Genomic DNA, 22,887 nt, shown 5'->3' on the forward strand with positions numbered 1-22,887 from the left:
ATTACACCATAATTATGAAGTACAAAAAGGTCTTTTTTCTAAATCAATCCTTTCCAGACAACTATAGTAATAGTAAATTGATTTACCAATATAATAAAGTGTTAATTACAAAATAAATTGCTTTTGTTTGAATAATGAGAACTAATTGTTGTAACTAACCACTGAGATACAGGCTCAGCCTAGTTCGGTGGCTAGTAGATGTAACTAGGTGTAAATTGTTATTAAATAAAGAAAGAATTAAAAAAAGAATTAATTATTATATGTATCACATCTCCCATATATAGAACTAACAAAATTTTTCATCGTGCCTCCCACCAAACTGTTTATAATTACTCCTCTCCATCCAAAGGTTGCCTGCAAGAGATCGCTTTTAGCGATAAGGTCGCCCAATGTTTTCTCATTGTGATTATTTCTTGCAATTATTTATATTTATAATAAGTTTACTGTTGTAATCTTTTGGAGGAAACAATAAAGAGTATCTATCTATCTATTAAAGTATTAAATTTATATTAACTATATAAATTTTACATAATTAAAATAACTAAAATTGCTTTTTGGTCCTATAAATACATATAACTTTTCATACTTATGGAACTATTCCTTTGCATGCAATAAACTGCTATTGTTTTTTTTTTTTTAATTCTGTTTGAAGAGAATTAAAAATAAGCATATATTTTAGCTGAACCAGTTCATAAACTTGACCGTTGGTTGACGAGAAAAATATAAAAGAAAATAGCAAAAAAATATGTGACAAAAGCGAATAGCTAAAATTTACAATTGGCGCTAAATTCCAGGAAACAAAAATTGGATGCTGTATTAAGAACTCTATTCACTTAGACAGAGAATTCATATTAGATTATTTCAAAATAGTGAAAGACGAAGACCTTTAGAAATGATAAAAAAAAAAAGAAAAAGTCTGTGCTCGAAGTTAACTTTTTTTTTATTGTGTTTGGTACCCACTCAATGTAATAATGGACATTCAGTCAAACTGTTGTTAAAATTGATTTTTTGTTGCACAGTGCAAATATAAAAACTGCGAAGGTAAAATTAGGCCACTCACCTCAGTAGTTGGACAATCATAGTGGTACCGATTGAATGTGTAAAAAATCCGAAATTAATATTCCACTATTGAACTTTTCACTATTCAAATCAGATATTTAACCAGTTAAAAATCTAATTTTAAACCAATTACACACAAAACTATTACAACACAAATACGCACTGTTCTTAGAATTTTGTTTTCCGGCAACTATAAACTTTAAGACGAGCGCGTACAAATTCGCGAATAAACTGCGCACGAGTGCTACTCATAAAATATTGCCAGTATCACACAAAAGAAATCTACCACATAAATATTGTTTAATAATGCTACCAATATTTTATAAGGTTCTTTTGTATTGGAAACAATTTATATTTGTAATGTATTTATTGTGTTTTTTGTTTGTATGTTTTTGTGTACATGTCTTTTGTTTTTCTTTTTTTTCTATACAATTTATATGACAATTTTATCTAGCAGTCAAGAAAAATATATACGGAATTTATATAGGTATAGATATTTATATAGGTATAAATATTTATATAGGTATATTTTCGATTGCAAACTATTTTGAATTATGTAATACAATTTATTTCACATACAATTTAATTCAATTTGCCATCAAATTTATGTAAAACGACATTGAATTATTAAATTATAGAGGAGATTGCTTAATTTGATCTTAATTAAACGATGAAAATAAAGTAGAGAATAAATTATAATTAATCAATATTGATGCTTTTTAAATTATTTTTAATATAAATTCAATGCTTTTTTAAATTTATATATGAGAGCCGTGCATAGTGCTATCATCTCTTTTTTTTTAAGTATATTGAAGACTTGTATATAGTTATTTTTTTGATAACCATTTTTCATACATAATTATAAAGGTTATTCTAAATTATGTTATAAAACGAAATATATTAAAATATAAAAAATAAATAAATTAAATATGTGAAACATTGTTATATACAACAGAGTATTATGTAAGGAGTTGGACACTGTAAACATATGTAATCCTTGTAATTTATGAGTGCAATAAATAAAATAAAATTAAAGTTAAAAAGTAAGGAATCTTCAAATTATATTCTCAACTATTCTTATTTTTAGGGCTTCGTATCAAAATAATGAAATGGAACCCTTACGGTACAATTTTGTAAGTTCATCATGGTGTATTCTTTCAGCGATTATAAATGTTATTGATTTATTTCTCGGTCCATATATATTTTAAAAAGAATAAGTGAAATAATATTTTTAAATTATTTGAATATTCTAATCTTCATCTATTAGTCGGAGTGAAATATCATATGAATGGATTTCATTTGTACATTCAAAAACAATCTATTAATTATTTTTGTTTTATAATTTTACTCCAAAGTTTTTAAAGTGAAAAATGTGAAATAATTACTATATCTCCGCCTCCACTCCTGCTTGCATTGATATCTTCAGGTGCTATGTAAGCTGCGGTTCGCAGTGAGAGACGCTGTGACGCGAAGCGCTATATGACCCCTGGAGAAGACTTCCGAATGAAGTCGAAACTTGTCTGAAACAGCAAAACACAGTGAGTTCGTTAATTTCCCATTATATATGTATGTAGATATCGTACTAATAATGAATAAAAATTTTGAAAATAACACAATATGTTAGTAACTGAAATCTAAATTTTACAAATAAATTCTATGTTTTTTTTTAATATTACTATTTAAATATAAAATAAATGTTGTTGGCAACACTGACCATTCTGGAGTATGCGTCATCGAACGTCATACGTCATTCGCCAAGCCGGTCGAGCCAATAATTATTCAATTCTCTAACATGCGAGAGCGAGATGCATATAGATTTAAGAAGAACGTGCACTAATCACTGATAGCAGGTACTTATTTAACTTGCCGGTATCACCGGAAGTAAGAAACGTCTGTATTATTTGTAAATTTTTAAAAGTAAATATTTTTCACTATTCCTTGAATGATTATTTATTTAAATAGTCTGATAACTAAACTAAAATGTTAGTTATTATGCACTTGAGAGCATTCATAATTTCAGCTTTACTAATGGAAACGTCGGAAAAAAGCGCGGGAAACGTTTAAAAAAGCGGGAGTGTTTTTTGATCTTCTTTAAATTAATTTTATTTTTATTTATATAAGGATTAGTCTTTTTTATATATTGTGTATTAGATTGTATATTTAATTGTATATTTTGTAGTAATAGTGTTTGTTGCTGTAAATATTGGTAAGTAAATTACCTATATTAACATTATGGATCCACCTATAGACCCTGGGGGGACAACCCCCCAGGTGTCTGCAAATATAACTATTCCATTCAATAATAGTTTTGATATATTGGGTGAATCTAGTATGGACACAGATGGTTCTAGCGTTGCAAGTTCTAAACGTAAGCGAGTACGTGGTGAACGTCGCATTTGCAAACATTGCAATAAAAAACGAAGGAGGCACACCAAGGGTCTTGAATCTAAAATTAAAGATAGTGATTGTCAATGTATTGAAGATGAGAATCAAACTCAAGTATCAATACCAGTTGTAAACAATACCGAGTCTGTTAAACCTGCTTCTCCACCCAGTACTTTAAGCAGAACTTTGTACAATGCCGAGGATATAGCACCTTATGTCGTTCATGTACAAAAAAATGAAACACATCCTAATGATAACACTACATTACATCCTATTGCATTTGGTCGCTTTTTACACACTAATAAGATAAATAATATAGTGAATGGTAGCCTCAAAAGAATAGGAAGAAACCGTTTATCGCTTTCTTTCTCAAATTTTGAAAATGCAAATGCATTTTTAAATAATAGTAACTTAGTGACACATAATTTTAAGGCATTTATACCTTCTTTCCATGTAACCCGTATGGGAATTGTGAGGGGTATTCCTAAAGATTGGACAGAAGAGGAAGTAATCCAAAATATATCAGTACCGATAGGTTGTGGGAAAATTCTAAAAACCAGAAGAATAAAGAAAAAGACAATTAATGAAGGACAACCAAGTTTTATTAATACTGAAACCATTGTTATTACTTTTGATGGACAAATATTGCCAAAAAGAGTATTTATGTTTTACACATCATTAACTGTAGATTTGTACATTTACCCTACTATCCAATGCTTTAACTGCTGTAGGTTCGGACATGTCAAGATGCAGTGTCGTTCAAATCCTCGGTGTTATAAATGCAGGCAAAATCATACAGGTGATAAATGTGAAGTAGATGAGGAAAATGTTTCTTGTATCTTGTGTAATGGTTCTCATTCAGCAATTAGTAAAAAATGTCCTGAATATGCACGTCAGAAAGCCATTAAAGAAACAATGGCCCATAGTTGTGTTTCTTATGCTGAAGCATCAAAATTTCATCCTCCAACTTCTAAACTATATTCAGATGTATTAACATCATCATCTCCTTCCAATAAATCTCATTTTCAATCTTCTTTCCTTAAAGAGAAATCATCATTACCACATATACAATCATCATATAAAAAAACAGTTACACTTAAACCACGCTCTCCTCAAAAAATACAACAAGGATATGATCGTTCTGCCCATGAAGCCATAGTTAAGGAATATAATATTCCTGCTCCCTCTAATGGTTGTGCATTATCATCAAATAATATTGACAATAATCAATCCATCATTGATATTATTCTCATGCTTATTAAAGTGTTATCGCAATCAAAAATGATACAAACAACTTTACCACCGTCCAACGATGCCATGTACAATGTATTTTCTCAATTATTAACTTCTCACAATGGATTACAAAATCCAAATAATTCAGTGGAACTGTCGTAGCATAACAAATAAGAAATCAGACTTATTTTATTTGATTAATAAATATAATCCTTTTATAATAGCTCTACAAGAGACTTGGTTAAAGCCAGGATATTCTTTTAGGATTTCAGGCTTTACAAGTCTCCGTGATGATAGAGCTGACGGATATGGCGGTGTTGCCATATTGGTCAAAAACTCCCTTCTTTTTTCTTCTTTTTCGCTTCCTGTATATAGCGGCATTAATGCAGCTGCTATAATTATAAATGGTATCTGTTTTGTTACTTTATATATTCCTGATCCTACATGCCAAATATATTCACAACTAGAACAATTATTTTCAATTTTACCTAAACCTTTTCTCGTAATGGGCGATTTTAATGCTCAGCACCAATCGTGGGGCAGTTCTACTTCTAATTTTTATGGTGGAAAACTCCTGACGATAATTGACACTTACAACTTATGTATTATTAACTCCGATGTACCGACACGTAGAACTGCACCGAATGAAGGGTTTAGTGCTCCTGATATTTCAATATGTTCTTCTGATTTAGCTTCTTCACTGTCGTGGTATCCTCATTCCTCTACCTTCGGAAGCGATCACTTTCCCCTCATTCTTTCTTTTCCAATTTCCATTCCCTCAAGTCGAAAGAGTGGTCCTCGACTTAAATATAATTTATCAAATGTAGACTGGAATATTTACAAACAATATTTAGATAATAAAATATCGGAGTTACCTATTGTTTATCATGGAAATGAACATCAATGTTGTAATGACTTGATAATTAATATGAAGGAGGTTGCTGATTTATTATTTCCTGTTAAAAATAGTGCTTCAGGGAAAATTCCCTCCCCACCTTGGTGGGACAAAGATTGTACGGAAGCAATTAAAAATCGTAAAGAGGCTGAAAAAAATTATAATAATTACATGACATCAGAAAATTTTGAAATTTACACCGCAGTTTCACGTTCTACTCGAAAACTACTGAAAAAAAAGAAATTGGAAGGTTGGAGAAGATTTTGTTCTTCTATCTGTCCAGAAGTTAATTCATCAGTCGTTTGGAATAATATTAAAAGATTCAGATCTACCTTTAGTGATCATACATCACGTTCTGCACTCGATTTAACTTTAGCGAATAAATTTTTAGATCGCCTTGCTCCTAGTTATGTGCCGGAATGCCTTTACAATATTTCTCTATCCGTCTCTGACGAATTATCCGAACTTGAGTCTCCTTTTACTCTTGTAGAACTTAAAGGTGTTCTAGCTTGTATTAAAGACTCTGCACCGGGAGAAGACGGTATACCGTATTCTTTTTTAAAAATGCTAGCGATGCGACATTAATTTACTTTTTAAATATAATTAATTCCATAATTATTTTGGGAAATATACCTACTTCATGGAAGTCTCAGATTATTATACCATTTCTAAAGCCTCATAAACCACCTTCTGAACCATCTTCATACCGTCCTGTTGCACTTTCCTCTGTCTTACTAAAGCTAGCTGAACATTTAGTGAAGAACCGTCTAGAATGGTTTTTAGAAAGTAATAACTTACTATCCCCGAACCAGTTTGGTTTTAGGAAAGGTAAGAGCACCTTAGATAATGTGAGCATTCTTATTTCAGATATTCATATAGCTTTCTCACAAAATTTGTCAATCCTCTCAGCCTTTTTAGATATAAATTCTGCCTATGATAATGTAATAATTTCTATTTTAAAAACTAAATTACAAGCTTTAAATGTACCGGTAATGCTTTCTAATTTCATTATTAATATTTTATCAGAAAGAACAATACATATGGATCTAGATGAAGATACCAAATTATCTAGAACAGTATGGAAAGGCCTTCCACAAGGATCTGTTCTCAGTCCAATTTTATTCAACATATACACATACGATCTAGAATCATTCCTTGATAAATCCGTCAAAATTTTACAATATGCTGATGATCTCTTATTATATTTTATTGCGAAGTCCATAGAATCTGCTTCTGACAAATTATCTGATTCATTAGATTTGTTAAAAACGTGGTTAGATGCAAATGGTCTTAATCTTTCTGTAACCAAGAGTAGTGTAGTTTTGTTTTCAAGAATGAGATCACCGCAACAAATTAAGGTGCTTTATGATAACTCATACATTCCTATAAAGACTGAAATTAAATTTTTAGGTATCGTGCTAGATAATAAATTAACAGGTCTGTCCCACTGTAATTATATTTCCACGAAATGTGAGCGTAACCTCAACATTCTTAGGTGCCTTGCTGGAGTTTGGTGGGGAGCACATCCCGTTTCACTAAAACTTGCTTATAATGGTCTTATAAGGAGTGTCATTGATTATGGAACTTTTTTGTTAGCTCCAGGAAGTTCATTTGCTTTTAAGAAATTGGATTTAATTCAATCAAAGGCCTTGAGGATTATCTCTGGAGCAATGAAATCAAGTCCAATCAATGCTTTACAGCTCGAAGTCGGTGATCCACCTTTGGTTTTAAGAAGGCAATATTTATCTGATCGCTTCTTTTTTCGTTGTTTACAATTATCTGATCATCCGCTTATTCAAAAGTTATCTCAACTATATATCTTTATTTCGTCTTCATCTTATTGGAAACATAAAAAACCTCCATGTTTAATACAAAGTTATGAAAAATATAAATCCATAGAATCTCCCACTTTTACATCGTCCTGTTTTCCCATTTATAAATGCTCATATCAATCTTTAGTTTTATCTCCTAATATTAAATATGATTTTGGGTTATCAAAAAATGATTCAGAATTGAATGCCAAATTTATGTTTATAACTGACATTGAATGGAATGAATGGCACTACATCTTTACTGATGCATCAAAACCAGACAATAGCGGTTGTGTAGGTGTGGGTGTGTTTCATTCACAATTTAATATCGTTCAAAAAATTAAACTTCCACCGGAATCTTCAGTTTTTACCGGGGAATGCTATGGTATTTTAAAAGCTGTAGAATATATACTTTTAATGAAATTACATAAGGCAATAGTTTTCACTGACTCTATGAGCTCTTTGCAAGCTCTAGCCAAATATCCGTTTAAATCAAAACCAGTTTATCCCATTATTTGTGACATAAGACAAAGTCTTTATCTTTGCATGTTGAGAGGGTATTCCGTTTCTTTTGCCTGGTTACCAGGACACAGTGGTATTAGCGGCAATGACAAAGCTGACCTTATTGCAAGAGAGGCTGTAACTTGTGGTGATATGTATCCGTATCATAATTACTGTAGTGACCTAGCTTGTCTCCCAAAAATATATTTAAGGTATGCCTGGAAGGAATATTGGGAAAAAACAAGTACAATAAAAGGAAGATTTTATCGCCTTATACAACCCGATATTCCTTTCAAACCATGGTTTTGTAAATTAAAGCTTGGAAAGACCGCAACAACTATTATAACTCGTATGCGTCTAGGTCACGTATGCACACCTTCTCATTTATACAAGCTTGGTATTGTACAAAGTTCGTCGTGTAATTGCGGTGCTGAAGTGGCGGACTTGAATCATATATTCTTCTCATGTTCTAAATTTGACCACACCTCCCTTTTTAATCATCTCCGATCCATCCGTGTTCCATTCCCAACTTCTATTCTTACTCTACTTTCTTCCAATGATCCTATTATCTATAAAATACTATCTTCATATATATATGATAACAATATTAAGATTTAGTTATATTACATGAATACATTTATAGTTGCATCAATTGCTTTTCCTATATATTTATAAGTATATTCTCATATGTACAAGTATATGTTTCATATCCTATAAATATCCTAGACCTAATCCTTATCCTTTCTAAATTCGTTTGTGTTAGGTATTTTTATTACTATTATCGTTTCCCCGTTTTGTTCTTGGCAAAATACCCTAATATCGGGGTGAACGCCACAAAAAAAGAAAAAAAAAAAAAAAAAAAAAAAAAAAATGGAAACGTCATAATTAGCTGTCAAAATAAAAAAAAAAATTGATCATTTATTTTAATTTCTGACCAATTATTTAAAAAGTTCTTCACAAGCGAACCAAAAAGGTTAACAATGCAATAATGCACTAAAATGTAAAGTGTGCATACATAGTTTCGAGACTACAAAACAGAAAAAAATATATTAAAAAGTACACATCTGTAGTAACATGAAGGAAATTTTTTTAGATTATTTATTTCTATCTAGATTATAATTACTATTATATTATTTGGCTTGGCACAAAGATATATATATATATATATATATATATATATATATATATATATATATATATATATATATATATATATATATATATATATCTTTGTGTTATTCTTGAAGTGGTACAAATAAAGCGTTAAAAAATAAATAAAAAATAAATTTTTACAAAAGCTATCATTAAAAAATTGTTAACGAAAATGTATTTGGATAATTCCGAAGCAAAGTGTATTGGTGATGCGGTGTCAGAGGTCTTGATAGTGGCTCGCTATGTAACTTGTTTTATATTCCCCTTTGTATATTTGTATTTTTCTATCTCATCAAGGTTTCCATTACCAAGTAGTCATTATCGGTATTTGACTCTGTCTGATGCCCTTTCCATACATACATCCGTGTATTTAACTAATACAGTGGTACCGGTGGGAAAGGGATTGTTAGTAATGGAGACTGAGAATCCCATCGCTAGCAATATACCTAACCAGGTCGACCTCCTCGCGGTTTCCCCTGGAAACCATCATGGTTAAGTCCTGATGAATTCATCATGAATTCACCCTTCACTGGTGCCCCGCAGTTAGCGCAAGCGGGGTTACCATTCCATTTCCACCTATAAAAAAAAAATGTGGTACCTCGACATACAAGTTTAATTCGTTCCGCAACCTTGCTCGTATGTCAAATTGCTTGTATCTCAAAGCGATTTTCTCCATTGAAATTAATTGAAATACCATTAATCCGTAATCCCAAAAAAAAAAAACGCCTTTTTTTATATAACTTAGAATGGCAAACAACTGTGTTTCAACCGTGAAGTAGTTGTGTTTGGTTGGCTGTGTTTCGGTTTGAAGTGTGGGATATGGCGTGAATTTACTGTGTACAGAGGAATAACACCTGAGTCCTCAGGAATGGCAACGCATGGGGGGTATCATGGGTGAAACAGTATACTCTGTTATGTCCACGGTACTGCACATGTCTGTAGGCGACGATTATCACTTTCCATCAGGTGGGCCGTCAGCTTGTTTGCCATTCTAAGTTGTATAAAAAAAATATATATAGTATTGTAATTTTATACAGTCTGATTTGTTATCTATTTTTTTTTTATTTTCTATGACGATATCAGTATCTGTAAGTATTTTTATTACTGTCAAATTAGTGAGTCATCATTTCGTAAACTGATGACTTTATTATACAGAATATCAGTATCAGTTGATAGTAAAGAAAACTGGTCACGTAGTCGTAAATTCTAATATATATAAAATTCTCGTGTCGCGGTGTTTGGTACCAAACTCCTCCGAAACGTCTTTACCGATTTTTATGAAATTTTGTGTGCATATTGGGTAGGTCTGAGAATCGGCCAACATCTATTTTTCATACCTCACAATGATAAGGGTGACCCACCCCTAAAAAAATTTTTTTATTTTTATTTTATTATGATTTAGCATTAAAAAATACATACAACTTCAAATTTTCACCTTTTTACTATCAATCCCTGTTTTTCAATCGCGATTTTTATATGCCGCAATAGAGTTGCAAGATGGCAATCCAATATAATAATTGTAGTACGATATATTTTCATATATAGTTCCACAAATAATGTATATGGTAAAACGTTTGCCGAGTCAGCTAGTATATATATATATATTAACTATATATTTTACTAACTTCCATCAGGTGCTATTTTAAGTTGCATAAAAAAAAGAAATTTCGAGTAAATATTTTTTTCATAAATATGTACTTATTCACATATTGTCTGTGTTATGGTTCATTTAAAACGGGTCGAGGTTATTCTGTAACATAGTTTGACATCGGAAAATGACTTTTCAAATTCGAATGTTAAAGTTGGAAATCGCTTGTAAGCTAGATTAAGTTTTAGGGAAAAATAAACATATTATCTTGTTCTATTTCTCAACTTATGTTCATGCTTAATGTATGATTGCATGATCTAAGTTATATATATAATCCTGTTTGCGAAAACATTTGTTTCTTTGAGGAAAACATTCTCTAGTAATAAGTTTCCCGCGTTTTTGTTTTTTTTTTTTATTGTCTGTTAAGGAAGCAAATGAGTTGTCTGTGTAATTTTACCTCTATCTAGTAGGTGTCTCGCTTTTTTTAATGTACGAAAGGCAAAGGAATGATAGTGCACCTGTTTACAGCGTTTTTGTTTTCTTTTTTATTGTCTGGTAAGGAGGCAAATGAGTTGACTGTGTAATTTTACCTCTATCTAGTAGGTGTCTCGCTTTTTTTAATGTAAGAAAGGCAAAGGAATGATAGTGCACCTGTTTACAGCGATTTCGTTTTCTTTTTGATTGTCTAGTAAGAAGGCAAATGAGTTGATTGTGTAATTATACCTCTAGTAGGTGTCTCGCTTTTTTTAATGTAAGAAAGGCTAAGGAATTATAGTGCACATGTTTCCCGCGTTTTAGTTTTTTTTTTATTATTTGTTAGGAAGGCATTTGCGTTGACAGTGCAGTTTGCTTCTCTTCTATCTCTAGTAGGTTTCCCGCTATTTTCAACAGTCTTCAAAAAGAAGGAAGTCATCGATTTGAATTTAATTACTTTACATGTTTGGTACCTCGTAACTCCGTTAGTTCTAATAAATATTTTTTTTTATCTGGAAAGATATACTTGAAGATAAGTCCAAGAGAAATTTAAATAAATCGGTTTAGTAGTTTTGTAATAAAAAAACCAAGTTTTGCCACATTTGAAGATAGTTTCTTTTGTGGAACAGAATTGTTTTAATGCTAGAAAGAAATGGTATTATATTAGAAGAAGGCAGGGCTACTGTCCGTAGTTCTCGTTTTAAGGTACTTCTTTGTAATTTTTTGAATCAAATTTCTTAAAAAAAAATATTAAATAGAGAAAATTTATTGATAAAACGCCTGATACATTTTTTAATCTAAAGAAAACGATCGAAAAATTGCTATTTTAATTTTTATAGGAGTTTTTATGGGGTGATAATGGAATGGTAACCCCGCCTGCGTTATCGGTATACACTGGCGGGGCACCAGTTAATGATGACAGGTGAGGATGAAAGCAGGTCAGGTAGTCCATCCTGATGAGTTCAACAGTAATTAACACCGATGGTTTGCAGTGACAACCGCGTGGAGGTCTACCTGATAGAGTATATCGCTAGCAGTGTAGCTGTTAGACTCCATTACTAACAAACCCCTTTCCCCCTGGTGGAGTACTGTTAAGGAATTTTTTTTTATACAACTTAGAATGGCAAAGAAGCTGACGGTTCACCTGATGGAAAGTGGTAACCGTCGCCTATAGACATGAGCAGTACCATGGACATAACAGAGTATACTGTTTCACCCATGATACCCCCCATACGTTGCTATTCCTGAGGACTCAGGTATTATTCCTCTGTACCCTGTAAATTCACGCCATATCCCACCCTTCTAACCTAAACACAGCCATGCAAACACAACTGCTTCACGGTAGAAACACGAATGGGACAGAGGTACCCAAGCAATCGACTTTTGTACAAAGTCTCCCTCTGATAAGTAAGAATAATTGGTCCATTGCAACGAATTCGTTAACAATAAACCACGACGGTTTCCATAGAGGCCCACAAGGAGGTCGATCTAAAAGGGTAAATTACTAGTGATGGGGCTGTATGTCCCCATTTTAATATATTTAAAACATAAGGTTGAATTCTATATAGTGTTATTTCTATTGATCCTAATTCGTTGACGTCTAAAGTTGATCTGTTTGGCTGTTGTTGTTAAACTAACTGTACTAAGCCAAAGGTTCTCAAACTTGTTCCGCCCACCGCCCACAACTATCAAGGATTATTAAAAAAAATGCAATTAGAGCTTGTCTATGCTTTCTTAAAGACTATTACACGAATTTCAAAGTAATTACATTGTTATTGCAATTTCCTTTATTCTTTTAAAAGTTTTTTTTTTATTGGATGAAAATGGTATGGTAACACCGCCTGCGCTAACGGGATATGCTGGCGGAGCACCAGTGAAGGCAAGGAAGTGAAGATGAGAATGAAAACAGGCCAGTTAGCCCATCATGATGAATTCATCAGGAATTAACCATGATAGTTTCCAGGGGGAACCGTAGGTAGGTCGACCTGGTTGGGTATATTGCTTGCAATGGGATTCTCAGTCTCCATTACTAACAGTTCCTTTCCACCCTATTATGGTATAGTATGTCAAATTCATGGAAAAAGATTAAATTTCGTAAGAGGAGAGACGTAACGAGCGCTGCTAGTAAAACTATAATGTATGGGTTAAAAATCTTGTAGATTTGTTTTTTTTTTTATGAGAAAGAAAGAGAAAATATGACGTGGTAAAAGCTTTTAAAGCTGAATCGTAAATGTGTTTATTTAATAATTGATTTGATCTACATAAAAAAAAGATCGCGTCGGACCGCATCATTGTTACCGAGCAATTCCATTGATGACGCTGTCATCAGTGCTGTTATGGAAAAACAATTCGTTTCCAGTATCGGAACTTCTTTAAAATGGCTACATGTTACTGGCCGCTGCAGTAATGTACTATACATTACTGCAGCGGCCAGTAACATTTGAGTGAGGTATTGATGGACGAACGTGCACATGTGGGCTGAGGCGTAGTCGAGGCACATACACGTGAGTCCATCAATGCCTAGTTGTGGCCAAGGCTTGTATAGTACTTTTCTCAAACAATGCGCGGAAATCAAAAACACAATTTTACTTTTTAAGTTCAATGACGAATAACGAACAATAATAATTTTTTACGCGCCATAATGTTCTTTTGTTTTTTTTTTCAATAAACAGCTTTTTATTTGCAAGCTAGTTCGAAATTTAAATAAAACATTTTATTAGTTACTTCCTTGGTAGCCATGTTTCGAAGTAAAAGGTCATTCCATTTTTAAATTACACGACAGATATGAGTTTACATAGTAATTTATCTGGCCGCAAAACACGACAGATATGGATTTTCATACAAGTTTTGCCGGCCGCTGCCCGCATGTATCTGGCCAGTACGGCAATTTTGATTTATCTCTAAGAAGATTGTCAAAATAATGCTCACATTTCCAAGCATGTTTGAGGAAAAAAGTATTTTTGAATGTCGACAACCGGTATTGGTGTTGCGTGGGTTTGCTACCTGCTATTTTACGTTTATGTTTTTAATTTACCATGTTGACGAATTTGCGAGCAAAGTTACAGATTTATTTGTAAAAAATCTTATTGTAGGTCTAACAAGCTCTTTAGTAAAAACGTTATGTAATCCTATTGAACGTTGAAAATAGAGTGTTATTCACAAATACTTAATAAGTTTATTGTTATGTTACAACTTGTCGAGTCCTATAGATCATAAACGGTTAACTATGTCTTTTGTTTTTTTTTTCTCAATGTCCTCTACTCAAAGGTTTTTTTTTGATGGGTGATAATGGTATGGTAACCCCGCCTGCGCTAACGGGATACGCTGGCGGAGCACCAGTGAACGGTGATAGATGAGAATGAAAACAGGCCAGTTAGCCCATCATGATTAATTCATCAGGAATTAACCATGATAGTTTCCAGGGGGAACCGCGAGGAGGTCGACCTGGTTGGGTTTATTGCTAGCAATGGGATTTTCAGTCTCCATTACTAATAATCCCTTTCCCCCCTCTACTCGAAGGTTGTCTAGAAGAGATTGCTTAGCGATAACACTGTTTTTTGTATCACTTCTAATTAAATTAATTGTATTTGTTATTTTGAATTGGTGCAATGAATGAATGAATGAATGAATGAATGAATAAATAATTAAATAAAACTATAGTCAGCTGTCAAAAATATTATGTCTTTTTATTAAATATCATGATAATTTTATGTAATTTTTTTTTTGAGTAGTCACACTATATTTTTTCTAATTTTTTGTAATAAAAATTAGAAAAAATATGAAACATATATGAAATATGAAAATGGACAAGTTTAAGCAAATTTAAGCTTAATTGAACACGTGTTTGTAACAAGTGTGCATATCATATTGTGATAATGTATTTATAAATAATTTTCAACAAAATCATATGTTATATTAAAGAAAATGATGATCTTGCATTTATGTGCGTCAAATAATACATTTTTTTTAATGTAACACAACTAATTTTCAAATTAAAATGTGACAACCCTGAAGAAACCTCTTTTTTTACTCTCTTCCTTTTTGAAGAACCTCATGCTGTAGTCTTTTGGGAAAACCTCGGCAGGGAGCTCATTCCGTAACCAATGTGGGAGACGTTTTTTGTTTTAGTTAAAGATTTTTATATTATATTTGTTATTTTTGTGTAATATTTCTTTTTATGTTATTGTATTCATGCTTAGAGATGATTGATTGGTTACTTGATTGGTTGCTTGATTGGTTCTTGATTGGTTGATAGATTGGTTACTTGATTGGTCGACTGATGAGTCGATTGGTTGGTAGGCTGGTTGGTCGACCGATTGGTCGACCGGTTGGTTGACCGATTGGTCGACCGGTTGGTAGACTGGTTGGTCGATTGGTTGGTCGACTGGTTGGCGATTAGTTGGTTGACCGATAGGTCGACTGGTTGGTCGACCGATTGGTCGACTGGTTGGTCGATCGATTGGTCGACTGGTTGGTCGATCGGTTGGTCGACCGGTTAGTCGATTGGTTGGTCGATTGGTTGGTTGATTGGTTGGTTGTCTGATAGACTGATAGATAGACAGATAGATAGTCGATTGGTTGGTCGATAGGTTGGTCGACTGGTTGGTTGACTGGTTAGTTGACTGGTTAGTAGACTGGTTGGTTGTCTGGTTGGTTGACTGGTTGGTCGACCGGTTGGTCGACTGGTTGGTCGACTGGTAGGTCAATTGGTTGGTCGATTGGTTGGTCCATTGGTTGGTCGATTGGTTGGTTGATTGGTTGGTTGATTGACTGATAGATAGACAGATAGATAGATAGATAAATAATTCTAAATACCTACGTCAATGACATTAGTTCACGGTTTTATTTGAGTTTTTTATTACCTCGCTTTGACCCCCGAACGGTTGTTACTGTTCACATTGAGAATAACTGTCCTAAGCTACGATTATTATTCGAAAATAATTTTGTTTGTACAATTGTTTAAAATTATTTTACACAATTAACGTTGTTTATTCGAGTCGAATTATTCAGTTGTGTTTTGTAATCCGTTTGCGTCGCTCATCCTAAACAAAACCAATTAGATTTGGATCAACATGGAGTTGCCTTTATACATATTTCTCGGATTCTGTGTAAGTAAAATTTCGTTTGGAAATTTTAAAACGCAGTATAAAGAACTCTTTGTATATTACGTTTAAAACATTATTTTTCAAAGCAAGCGTTCACGCTCACATTTTTACTTTATCCGAGCAGTAAGTGCTTTATATTATTCTCAATTTCGTGTATAATATAGTATTTATTTATTTATTTATTTAACACTTTATTGCACCAACATAACATGATTTGTTGAACAATTTTCAATACGTATAGTGTAGTACAAAAGGCGGTCTTATTGCTAGGCAATGTCTTACAGACAACCTTTGGGTAGAAGGTAGTATATGTCATATATGTGTAAGTATATTTGTTATTTATATATATTTATTCGTTTATATATGTAATTTTAGTATGTATGTAAATAAAAAAAATACACTATTTCATTTATATATCGTTGAAGATAATGGGATGGTAACCCCGTCTGCGTTATCGGTATACACTGGCGAGGTACCAGTGAGGGATGATAGGTGAGAATGAAAAGGTCAGTTAGTCCATCGTGATGAATACATCTCGAATTCAGTAGGATAGTTTCCAGGGAGGTCTACCTGGCTGGGTATATTGCTAGCAATGCGACAAATGTTGTAAATCGTCGAATATATAAAATGACTAGTTGACCCGGCAAACGTTGTTTTACTATATACACTATTTCGAGAACTATACATGAAAATTTATCGTACTACAATTATTATATTGGATTGCCATCTTGCAACCCTATTGCGGTATATAAAAATCGCGATTAAAAAACAGTTGATCGTAAAAGCGTGTAAATTTGCATTTGTATGTATTTTTCAATGCTAAATAATAATAAAATAAAAATATTTGTCAAAACAATACAAAAAAAATATTTAGGGGTGGGTCACCCTTATCATTGAGGGGTATGAAAAATAGATGTTGACCGATTCTCAGACCTACCCGATATGCACACAAAATTTCATAAAAATCGGTAAAGCCGTTTCGGTGGAGTTTGGTAACAAACACCGCGACACGAGAATTTTATATATTAGACTTATTAGAAAAAGTTAGCATATTTAATGAAAAAACGAAAATTCACCAAATTGCATTGTCTGTGGAAAAGTTGAAGATGTACAGCACCTATTGATGGAATGTGATAGGAACCAAAGGGGAAGGGAAACATTTTTAAAAACATTTAATAGTAATAAATTTGATGTGTGGATTGTTTAGAGCATAATGCATGCTCCTACTACCAAAATTGCTTTGTGCTTAAGTGAATTAGTAAGCAGTATTGTTTAGTCATAATTGTAATAGTAGATAACTTGTTTAGATTTTATGGGACTGACATGTTAAAAAACAAAAATCCCAAATTAAACGGAGAGTTAAAAAAAAAAATAAAAGATTATTAGAAAGGAAAAATTTATTCAGAGAGAATTGTGCATTTTTAACTAAAGGTTGTCTGTAAGAGATCGCCCTAGCGATAAGACCGCCTTTTGTACCTTTATGTGTATATTTCAATCTGTATTTATGTTACTGTATTTCACTTGAATTATTCACTTGTCATTGTATATTTTTATTTATGGTGCAATAAAGAGTTAAATAAATAAATATTTTTTTATTAGAAGAGCGAATGACAAGACAAAAAGTGATATAGGACAATAATTTTAAAAATTATGTCAAAATCTATAAATATCAAATATTTTCAGCCATTATCAACAACAAGTATTCGGTATTTTTAACAATCCTTTCCCCCCATACGTCGCTGGAGTCGTCGTGGACCGCTATCCGTCTCCAACTGCACTGGATTCGTGACAATAAATAGCATTCCAGTACTTCTGGAGTAGAGAATCGAAACTGGCTTCTTTGCAGTTATACATCGTCATAGTCGTAGAATACTGACGGATCTTTATATGTAATATTTGTCAGATCCGTCAGTATTCTACGACTATGACGATATATATATATATATATATGAGTGAATTTTTTTTCTTTTGTTTGTTTCAGATAATTCACAACATTTTGGCGCAAACTGAATCTGGTAATTATTTTTTGTTCTCTAAATAAATTGTTAGGATTGTTAGCTTGCATAAGTTCTTTTTATGCAACACTATACAGTGGCAAACAAGCTGACGGCCCACCTGATGGAAATTAGTAACTGTCACCTATAGAGATAAACAGTACTATGGACATAACAGAGTATACTGTTTCGTTCATGATACGTCCATGCGTTGCCATTCCTGAGGACTCAGATGTTATTCCTCTGTACCCAGTAAATTCACGCCATATCCCACCCTTCAAACCGAAACACAGCCATGCAACCACAACTGCTTCACGGTAATCTTAACATTTATATTACAATCAAGTATTTTTTTTTATGAGTGAAAATGGTATGGTATCGCCGCCTGCGCTAACGGGATACGCTGGCGGAGCACCAGTGAAGGGTGATAGATGAGAATGAAAACAGGCCAGTTAGCCCATCATGGTGAATTCATCAGGAATTAACCATGATAGTTTCCAGGGGGAACCGCGAGGAGGTCGACCTGGTTGGGTATATTGCTAGCAATGGGATTCTCAGTCTCCATTACTAACAATTCCTTTCCCCCCACAATCAAGTATTAATCTCTCTGTCCTCTATCATTGCAACTAGCGGTGCGACTCGGCTTCGCACGAGTTGATAGAATTATCAAAAATTATAAATTATCATAATCAACATCATCACCCTATCAGCCTTTTTCTGTCTACTGCTGAATATAGGTCTCTTCTGGTTGTGGGATTTTGTCAGTAGTTGCCACGCTTGGCAAGCGTATTGGCAAGTGCAGTTAGATTTTGGTGATGCTCGACCATTAAGTTTCCTTAGTCGCCTTTTACGACACCCACGAGAAAGGAAGGGATGGCCTATTACAAGAAATTACAGGATACAGAGGCACACAATAGCTTTATTGTCAGGAATGGATTATCATGGGCATTCAATGATGCCCATGGTATTATTGTTCATGTCTATAAGTGACAGTTATCAATGTTATTTTTACATATACCATTATTATTCGTTTCATTTAAGAGTTTCCTTTTATCGAGGCTACTAATTCATTCATTCTCATCCAGTCAAGTCTATTTCAGGCCATATCTTTAAACTTCCTATACGACATGACACTTAGTGTTTCCTTTATCTGTCCCATGTCTGTAAAAAATAACGTATATGTTTTTCTAGATGCCAACACTAGCCGAACTGAACATTGTATCCCAATGAGTCCAGAGAGAGACGAAGAAATCAATGTAATAATTGATAAACTAACAGATTATATAAATAATATTATGCTGGAACACGAAGACTTAGATATTCGCCTTGTCAAATTCGATATTGAAGCACATTCAGACGATGAGATAGAAGAAAAAGATATCCAATTAGAAATAACAGTCAATAACTGTCCTGAGGTATATCAATCACATGCACATAATATAAAGGAGATTAATCAAGAAATTGAAGTAAACCATCCTGAAAATAATGACCCTGAAAGTAATTTACGATCGGATAAATCAATAGAGGATGTTAACAATAATAATAATGATGATGGACGTGAACATACTCCAATTAATGATGAAAATAACGAAGAAAACCATACCGCCGATTCTTCCGATGAAACTGATCAATCAGTTACAAATTCTAATGTAATCCCTGAAAATGTAAGTAATACGAGAGACGTCAATCTTCCCAAGGACTACTCAGACGACAAAACAGTCCCACAGGTATTGGTATTAGATCTACAAGAAAATAGAATTGAACAGAACGCTGATCCTGTACTGGTATATGTAGAAGAACATGAAGATCAAATTGACAAAGTAATTGTAATACCACAGAATTCTGTGAATAACAATTCTGACCATGTTATACTTCCTGATTCTAGAAATTCTGCAGAAGACAGAGATAGTAATAGTGAACATAATGAACCTTTGGCAAATAATGAAAATCAAATTGAGGAGATCAGCACTCCTGATTTATCCAACGAAACCGTCCGCGAATCCGCAAACACTAATTCAGATAACGAAAATATAAATAATACGACGAATGTCAATGAATATCCAACGATAGTAGAAGAAAAACAAGAGCAAACAGAACAGATCGACAGAGCAAATATACCAGAGAATTCAGAAGAGAACGTTTCTGAAACATCAGTAGAAGATGCTGGTGATAATAATACAAAAACAGAAACTGACTCAAACAATGAAAATAACAACACCTCTAATGTTTCTAACGAAAGTGTTGAGCAATATTCAAGTAATGAATCAAATAATGAAAATGTAAGTAATCTTCCTACGGATAATACAAAAGGCAAAAAAGCACCTCAATTAAAGATATTGCGCTTACAAGAAAACGGTATAAATCTTTTAAAAACATTGGAACAGAGAGGAAAGAAGGTAAATCCTTTATTGGTTTATGTACAAAATGAACCAATCAGCAATGCAGTTACATCACAGAATTCTGAAATCAATATTAATTCTTCTAACGAAGCTAATTTATCGGCCGTTAATGATTCTTCTAACAATTCAAGAGAGAAGAGAGCCCCAGAATTAATGGCATTGAATCTAGCAGAAAACGGAAGAGCTCTTTTGGAAGACTTGGAAACCAATGGAAGGAAAGTGAATCCTTTACTTGTTTACGTACAACAGCATAGTGGAGAGAGTGCTTATGTCCTTCTTTAAAAATATGACGAAATAAATGTAAGAGAAGAATTTGTAACATAAAAAGTAAAAGAAATATAAGTATAAAATTCAAGAAAAAAAATTTGATGAAATCTACGATATTTTGTTATATGTTTTATCGATTTTCAAATTGTATAATGATTTGTATTAAGTAGGATTATGATTATAAATTAATTGATATATATATATATATATATATATATATATATATATATATATATATATATATATATATATATATATATATATATATATATATATATATTATGATTATTCATTGATTTGAGTGTTATTTTTTTTATTAATATATTTATTAATGTATTAATATTAATATTATATAATTTGTTATTGAAGGGAGAGGGAGACTTTGTACAAAAGTCGATTGCTTGGGCACCTCTGTCACATTCGTGTTTCAACCGTGAAGCAGTTGTGTTTGCATGGCTGTGTTTCGGTTTGAAGGGTGGGATATGGCGTGAATTTACTGGGTACAGAGGAATAACACCTGAGTTCTCAGGAATGGCAACGCATGGGGGGTATCATGGGCGAAACAGTATACTCTGTTATGTGCATGGTACTGCTCATGTCTATAGGCGACGGTTACCACTTTCCATCAGGTGGGCCGTCAGCTTGTTTGCCATTCTAAGTTGTATAAAAAAAAATAACTGAAATTCTAATATATCTATATTGCAGTAGTAAATTTCGTAGCCGAACGAAACACAATATTTGTTGTTAAAATTACATAATACATAGCGTTTAAGAACATTATAAATGTTAAAATATAATTCCTCTGGACTTTTATGGTAGGATATATGATGAACGAAATGTTAAACTCCATTTACTGGCCCGATTTCGGTATGAACGAAAACAATAAATTGAGTCCGAAAATTCAGAATTTCATTATATGGTAGAATCCCAGCTTCAATGGAGACCATGAATTCCAATGAGATACCATTCATTCTATTTCATTGATTCGCGAGCGATGACAATCCCATCGATGGATTCGTTTACTATTTGTCTAGAGGGGTTAATCTGGGGGTCTACCACGAAATGAAATTCTGAATTTCTTTTTTATACAACTGAGGTAGCAAACAAGCATACGGCCCACCTAATGGTAAGTGGTTACCGTAACCTATGAACGCCTGCAATACCAGAGGTATTACGCGCGCGTTGCCGACCCTGAAGAAACCTCTTTACCCTCCTTTTGAAGAACCCCACGCTTTAGTCTCTTGGGAAAACCTCGGCAGGGAGCTCATTCCATGACCTGAGTGTTCGTGGGAGGAAACATCTCTGAAACCGCGTTGTATGCTGTAATTTGCCACTTGTCTAAAAACCATAAGATTTGTTTATGGGAATAGATTGAAATGTTACTTGCTTGTTATTATCCTACCATATTATATGTACCATGTTATAATCATAATGTAATTTAATAAAGCTTGAGAAATATGTGTTTAATACACGACCTCTTTTATTATACCTTTTTAAAATAACTGGCCACTTCGTAGTAAAAGCCAAATTGTAAAAAAAAAATATTTGATTTGATTCCAATTCTGTTATCTTTTTTTTTAAACGAATTGATAAATAGTTAAATAAATGGGTAAATAGTTTAAGATTTTTTTTTCACAACAAACACTGGCTTCTTTTGTGGATCGTTTCAATCGTTTCAACTGAATTGCTGAAACGATTTTGATAAAACTTCAATAGGACCAATATCTTAATAGTATATCTTTTTTTTTTATACAACTTAGAATGGTAAACAAGCTGACGGCACACCTGATGGAAAGTGATAACCGTCGCCTATAGACAGGAGCAGTACCATGGACATAACAGAATATACTGTTTCGCCCATGATACTCCCCATGCGTTGCCATTCCTGAGGACTCAGGTGTTATTCTTCTGTACTCAGTAAATTCACGCCATATCCCACCGTTCAAACCGAAACACAGCCATGCAACCACAGCTGCTTTACGGTTGAAACACGAATGGGACAGAGAGCGGTTTGAATTCTTGCA

General features: G+C 33.1%; 2 protein-coding genes across 4 annotated transcripts in view; one reads left to right on the plus strand and one right to left on the minus strand.

Annotated features, from left to right (window-relative positions):
• The window catches only part of LOC113513613 (uncharacterized), a 58,480-nt gene extending 57,164 nt beyond the window's left edge, over positions 1 to 1,316 (minus strand). The window contains exon 1 of the mRNA XM_052892316.1: positions 1,061 to 1,316. The gene's annotated coding sequence lies outside the window, so the exon portion shown is untranslated. The remainder of the gene's footprint in view (positions 1 to 1,060) is intronic.
• A 1,160-nt stretch (positions 1,317 to 2,476) lies between these two features.
• On the plus strand, positions 2,477 to 21,030 carry LOC113518611 (GATA zinc finger domain-containing protein 14). Of its 3 annotated transcripts, none has more exons than XM_052892252.1 (3): positions 2,477 to 2,597; positions 18,185 to 18,218; positions 19,389 to 21,030. In XM_052892252.1, exon 3 carries the CDS (start codon positions 19,424 to 19,426, stop codon positions 20,876 to 20,878), a length of 1,455 nt encoding a protein of 484 aa, XP_052748212.1. In that variant the 5' UTR covers positions 2,477 to 2,597; positions 18,185 to 18,218; positions 19,389 to 19,423; the 3' UTR covers positions 20,879 to 21,030. The 3 variants fall into 3 exon arrangements, with proteins under 3 accessions (XP_052748212.1, XP_052748213.1, XP_052748211.1); XM_052892253.1 differs by lacking the exon at positions 2,477 to 2,597 and adding an exon at positions 13,056 to 13,073; XM_052892251.1 differs by lacking the exon at positions 2,477 to 2,597 and adding an exon at positions 16,095 to 16,206.
• Positions 21,031 to 22,887: the final 1,857 nt, after the last annotated feature.

The sequence above is a fragment of the Galleria mellonella genome, unplaced genomic scaffold (genome assembly GCF_026898425.1).
Source record: "Galleria mellonella isolate WM207_F2 unplaced genomic scaffold, CSIRO_AGI_GalMel_v1 utg150, whole genome shotgun sequence".
Lineage (NCBI taxonomy): Eukaryota > Metazoa > Arthropoda > Insecta > Lepidoptera > Pyralidae > Galleria > Galleria mellonella.